Here is a 6,366-nt window from a genome sequence, read left to right as displayed (position 1 = left end):
ACAGTATGCATTAACAAATAAATGGAAATAAATCAGTAGCATCCAGTTTGGAAATTAAAATGTTTACTAACAGATGAATGGATAAAAAAAAATATGATATGGCTGTATCATGAAATGCTACTCTGAAAAAAAAAAAAGACAACTACTGATATACTTAACTACTTGGACAAATTTCAAAATAATTATGCTGAGTGAAAGAAGCCAGACAAAAAAGAGTATTTACAGTATTATTCTGTTAACATGCAATTCTAGAAAATGCAAACCAATCTGTAAGGACAGAAAATAGATTAGCGATAGGAGAAAGGGGAGGGTGAGATTATTTTTTTTTCCATAGGTATATAGATATGTCAAAACTTACCATGGTGTACCTTTTCAGTGTCTGTAGTTTGCTGTATGCCAATTGTATCTTAATAAAGCTGTTCAGAATGTTTAATCTGATATTTGTTTGCTTATGGGGAGATTCAGTTTCTTTCTATCTCCTACAAATTCCATGCTCTATGGGAGTAAGGTTTAGGCAACCCACCTAGTCAAGAAGGCTGAGGTTCTGAAGCAGCAGGCTCGGCGTCATCAGGCTCTAGGGGCCCAGGCTCAACCGCAATAAGCTTTGGGTTGGGAGGTGTAGTAGGTGTAACTACAAGAGGTGTAGCTGTATGAGGCTCAGTAGCCGTAGGCATGGGAGCACTGAGTGGGATAAAAGGTCCTTCAAGTCTACTCAAGGGAGGGACAAAGTAGGAAGATTTCTGAGGAGGAGGAGAGGGGACCGACGAAGTAGTTATGGTAAAGCTAGGACTGTGGTGGAGGAGGGCTCCTGGAGAACTGAGAATCCAGGGATATGAGGGTACCCCTGAATCAGGGTCAGGATTCCCAGGGTAACTGGGGATTTTATTCCTTGAAGGACGAAAAGGAGGAGCAAAATTAAGGCCTGATGTGGGATGAGGAATATTCAGAGTTGGGTCAAGAAGGTAATGATTGCCACTGTAATCCTAAAGGAGAAGCAAAGAAGTCAGTTAAAGTTGATTGTTTATACCTATCTTATCTATATATTACCCATGTTATGACCATGATGCTATACAACGAGTGAAGATTATTTTTTGTAAGAATTCCAATTTAGTCTCTTTCTTAAAGGTAATATGCTTCCATAATTTTTGTGATTGAAACTAATAATTTCTTGAGAAAACTGAATAAATCTCAATTCTGGGAGAAATATTTTGTGTTTAAGCAAATCAGAGTGTTATAAACTGAACAATATGCCAGCTTAGGCCAGGAGAAAAATAGAAGGAAAGTGTGTGCACAGTATAGAACTGGTATTTCCAGGCAGGCCTCCTTCTCCGTACCCTCTGCCGAGCCCACTGCTCTCATTGCTCCCAGACATCTTAAGTGCCCCACCAAAGCATTCACTCAGATATACCTCTTCCAGGCGCCCTTTGGTCTCCTCCCCCATCCTATAGCATCCTAGTCCACTCATCAAGGCCAAGCATCTCCAATTGTTATTAAGAAGGAAAGCAGAGTGGATGTGGATGAGTGACTACTGGCTTTAAAAAAAAAAATTGAGATATAATTGATGATAATTCATACCATATTGTATATTTGAACGTTTTTAAGACAGTAGATCTTAGAAGTTTTCATCACAAGAAAAAAATTATAACTGTGTGGTGATGGATGTTAACTAGGCTTAATGTGGTGATCATTTTGCAATATCTACTACTGGCTTTTCACATTTAACTTTCCCTGTGCTGTTTGTGTTTTAAATGAGAAGATTATTAATAATGCTGATGCATTCACTATTAAATTTCAAATTATTTCTTTCTGTAGAAGGACCTCTACAACCTCCAGTTGCCCCACATTTGTCTATTACACGTATGTGAGACTGGCGGGGAGCTCCAAGGTCCCAAAATTATGTAGGAATTTACAGAAAATTAAGACATTTCTTGGTCTCACATCCATAAAATTTTATTTACTATCATAAACGTTTCATAAGCAATTTTGGTATATATTGGTTTATATATCAAGATTCTAGATTATTTGATTCATTGCATAGCTTAATTATAATTTAAAGAATTTTAAATGTTTATAACATACATATTTTAAAATATTATAAACTATATTTAATATTTCTTATGTGTTTATGTTAATGCTAGCAGTTGACATTTTCTTTACATATATTCCAAGTTAATTTGTCAATGGCAGACACCATTTATCATAGATACAGTTTTCATATTTGTTAGAAAATATTGCCTTCATTATCAACAGTACTTTTCTATGATATATAACTTTAAATTTGAGTTTAAGTCATTTAATCTAAAGTGCTGGCAGTGAAACCAGACAAGATATCACTATGAATAGGAAAATTACAGGATATATAAATACACATATGCTTATATTTATATATGTATTTTTAATGAGCCCATCATAGCAAGCAAATAACGCATTTCTAAATTACTTAGCTTTTCAAGAAAAAAAACATCAAACTGAATTATTTAACATTATTAGATAGAAACACTGTTTTTTAAAAATACTATTTTAAAAAGAAAATAATATAGACTACATTTTAATATCTTAAAATATAAATAAATATGAATATATTTTACCTCTTCACCAGAAGAGAGAACTTTCTAAAACAACAAAGAAAATAATGTTTGTTTTAAATTCCATGCCACTAAAAAATACCGTTCTTTAGAGCTCTACCTACATTCAGAGTGACTATAACTGACAAAACTCTCCAAGCAACTTGGAATTTTCTTTCTTAAGTGATAGACTTGTTTGCCTTGTTTTCCTGTGACTATGTAGACTCTTCTGTTTTCTAAATACATTCTTACAAAATAGATATGCAATGGCTAAAATTAATATTCTATTAGTGCCAGTGTTTCTACACTATCATTAAATTTCTCGTTCATATTTATTTATAAACTTTCATATACAGGGCACAACTGGCTTATTTACACCAGATATTTACATTAGAGCATCATTTGTGTTTATTACAAAATTCCCTGTGACTAAACAAGGCTCTGTAATATAAATTCTCAATAAATGCAGACTGTTCCTCAGTGGCTTTGGGATATTTTAAGCTTTTTCTTGATGGATAATCAAGGATTTATTTTTAAAAAGTATAAGATGAGTGCCTACTGTGTGCTGTCTATGTGCTAGATATTGGGATCCTAAGTACTGGAAGGAACAAACAAGGTTTCTTTGTTCAGACCTAGTTACTACATCTCCCAGCCAGGCCAGCTTCCTCATTAAAATTTAATATTGTATAAAAACCAAAACAATGAATAGACAAAAAGTAGAACAAGACCTTTAAATATAGAGAACAAATTGATCATTGACAGAGGGAAGGGGGTGGGAGGAGGGTAAAATGGGTGGAGGGCATTGGGAGATATAGACTTCCACTTACTGGATGAGTAAGTCATGGGACTAAAAAAGACACAGAGTAGGGAATATACTCAATGATATTGTAATAGCACGTTATTGTGACAGATTGTAGATGTACCTGTAGTGAGCACAGCATAACAGAGAGAGAAGCTGAATCACTATGTTCGACACCCGAAACTAATATAACATTGTGTGCCAATTATACTCAAATAAAACACGGAAGAAAAAAAGAATTTAATATTGTATATAATATTTCTTTCCAATTTAGTTTGGTTTCCTGAACTACTGAGTTAAAAACGTTTCCTTATGCATCATATTTTCATCCTGAAGTATGATGCATGGTGCCCAAGTGATACAGGTTTCAGAGTGTTCACAGAGACAAATGTCAGTGACTTGTACTCTGACCACAGAGCCTTAGTTTCTCATAAGTAAAATATTAACTCTTATAAGAAATTCAGAAGAATATCTCATACTGTTTTCATTTTAATAGTTATTTTCAAAACCTTTCTACAGCTTTGCCATATGTCTCATGGTATTAGGTCAAAAGTGTGCATATCCAGACCACATCTCTTGGCTTTTCTTTGCTAGATTGTCATGTTTCTCTAGTGCATACTTGTGGGTAGGTGCAAGGATAATTTTCTTAGCACACTCCTGTCATCAGAATATGAGGCAAAAATGACAAACTTAAAAAAATCTACTATCAGTTAATTGATGAATGCTGTGGTCTCCTACATAGGGATACTCTGTGGGTATTTTCTGCCCAGAAGTTATCTAGCTCCTTGGGACACATTCTTTCTGCTAGTAATTCCTAGATCATGCTTTCTTCTGCTCTAATCTTTCATACGGGCACAACCTTTCCAGATTCATCACTTAATTTGTTCAAGTAAGTTTAGTACGTTGTCATAAATTTTATAGATGCACGTAGAGGAAAATCGAGCATAGCAAAAACTTTATCACACTGCAGAGAGAGTGCACGTACTTAGTAACTTCTGCTCATTGAAAAGAAATAAAGACCTTATGGGAAATAGGTTAAACACAAATATATTTGTGTTCCATAAACATTTTTCTATCAAATAAGAATGGATTAATAGCACTAATATTTTAACAGCAATAGTAGTCACAAAACTGCATTGTAAAGAAATCAGAGACTTTTAAAATGTAAAATACACTTTAAGGTAAAAAAAAAATTCATATGTAAATGAAAAAAAGTTTTACCTCATCAGGGAAGTGGAAGCCCATCTAAAACAAAGGAAAAATTAATTCACTGTGGCTATTTATTTGAAAACACTTGTACCCAGATTGCCATATTACTGAAGAATTTGTACAGTCTTATTAGTAGCGTTTCTTTTTTATGAGATTTTATTCATTTATTTGAAAGAGAGAGAGTGAGAGAGAGAGCACAAGCAGGGAGGGGGTGCGGGGGTGGGGAGGAGTAGAGGGAGAGGGAGAAGCAGACTCCCCACTGAGCAGGGAGGCTCTCGGGGCTCCACCTGGGATCAACATATGTCCTTTTTAAAAAGATTTTATTTATTTAATTTGAGAGAGAGAGAGTGCGAGTGAGCATGAGCAGGGGTCAGGGGGTGGCGGCGCAGAGAGAGAAGCAAACTCCATGCTGAGCAGGGAGGCGGAAGCGGGACTCCATCCCAGGATCCTGAGATTGTGACCTGAGCTGAAGGCAGATGCTCAACCAACTGAGCCACCCAGGCACCCCACATATGTTTTTGAGCTCAATAGTTGCCTTAGAAAGTTTTACTTTGGCTGAAGGATTTTAGTTTGAAATTTGTAAATCTGAAAGATCAACTGAAAGATCATCTGGCTGTTATTCATATTTCTGGTTTTGCTGCTGTCTTTCACTCTCAGGTTTTGTTTGCATTCTGTGTGTGTGTGTGTGTGTGTGCATAAGCAAGTATAATTTCCACTTGTTTACACTTGCAGAAGGATCATATACTCACTTGTTCTCCAATTAAGCTTCAATATAGTTTATGAATTCACCACAGATTATGCCAAGAATAAAAAATAGTGTAGAAACTCATCATTTACTATTTTAAGAATTAGAATTAAGAATTTAATTCAGGTAATTTTAGGAGATAGAATAATATCTTAAAATTTGCCCAGGATGATAACAATAATTGCAATAGTAGTTAATAATATCAAGTAGCATTTGAGTTCCTAGGTACTCTAATAAGCACTTTAGATAAATATTTAATGCTCAAAACCATTCTATGAGGTAAGTGTCATAAGTTTCTCCTTTTACAAAAGAGGATATTTAGCACACTCATTGGCTAGGATTAAGAATTTTCCATCAGCTATCTCTTACATCAGAGTCTCATCTGCTTATGCTACATTGAAGGTCATTATGTCCATTGACTTTAACTCCATCAAGTATTCCTTGGGACTCTACCTAAACACTTCCAGCAATGGAACATCACTGCCAGAAGAAGCCCAATCCAGCTTTCTATAATTTGAAGACATAAACTCTGTTAAAACAATCTGCATGGGATTCTGGCTCCCTGTAACTTTGTCCTCTTCTAGCCCACTGCATTTTTGAACTAACCTCTTTTCCTTGCTGGTTAGCCATTTAGATAACACAACTTTATTATTTTGCTTTTTAAAATTTCTTTTGAAAAGTTTGGCACAACAAACCTCATGCCCATTAACACGTCTCTCTGCTTCATCGTTTTCAGTGCTATATTAACTTATGTTAATCATATGAATTCCTATCTACAGTTGTTCGATGGTTACACTATTGCTATAATTTGGAAGTTTATTTACTCACTCACCTTTGCAAAAGAAACACACAAGATGCAGGCCAATAATAGCAACTTCATTTTGAGTGACCCTATGAAGATTAATTTTATAAAGTGGTTGTTTCAGAAAACATACAATATATATCTTAGTTATTTCTCTTCTCCTAGAGAGAGACAAAAGAATGCATGGCTTTATTAGTCCGATTAGAAGCACCCTCAACAGAAAATTTGGTCCTGCTATTAACTACTG

At 35.0% G+C, this 6,366-nt stretch overlaps 1 protein-coding gene across 1 annotated transcript; it reads right to left on the bottom strand.

The window, feature by feature from the left end:
• Positions 1-527: 527 nt before the first annotated feature.
• On the bottom strand, positions 528-5,947 carry PRR27 (proline rich 27). The gene is made up of 2 exons (XM_032399534.1): positions 5,924-5,947; positions 528-983 (listed from the first exon to the last, which is right to left on the bottom strand). The coding sequence occupies exons 1-2, from the start codon at positions 5,945-5,947 to the stop codon at positions 528-530; spliced, it is 480 nt and encodes a 159-aa protein (XP_032255425.1).
• Between the last annotated feature and the right edge of the window lie 419 nt (positions 5,948-6,366).

This window comes from Phoca vitulina, unplaced genomic scaffold (assembly GCF_004348235.1).
Source record: "Phoca vitulina isolate PV1807 unplaced genomic scaffold, GSC_HSeal_1.0 scaffold3, whole genome shotgun sequence".
NCBI classification, from domain to species: Eukaryota; Metazoa; Chordata; class Mammalia; order Carnivora; family Phocidae; genus Phoca; species Phoca vitulina.
The sequence above is the reverse complement of the archived record's forward strand: the minus strand, read 5'-3'. Positions and strand labels throughout refer to the sequence as shown.

What these genes read in the sequence shown, in the direction of transcription:
- PRR27 (XM_032399534.1), bottom strand. Translation starts at nt 5,947, where the DNA reads ATGGCTAACCAGCAAGGAAAAGAG. An exon ending in CTAACCAGCAAGGAAAAGAG is followed by an intron (nt 984 to 5,923) that starts GTTAGTTCAAAA and finishes CTTCTCCTTTAG; the next exon opens with GATTACAGTGGCAATCATTA.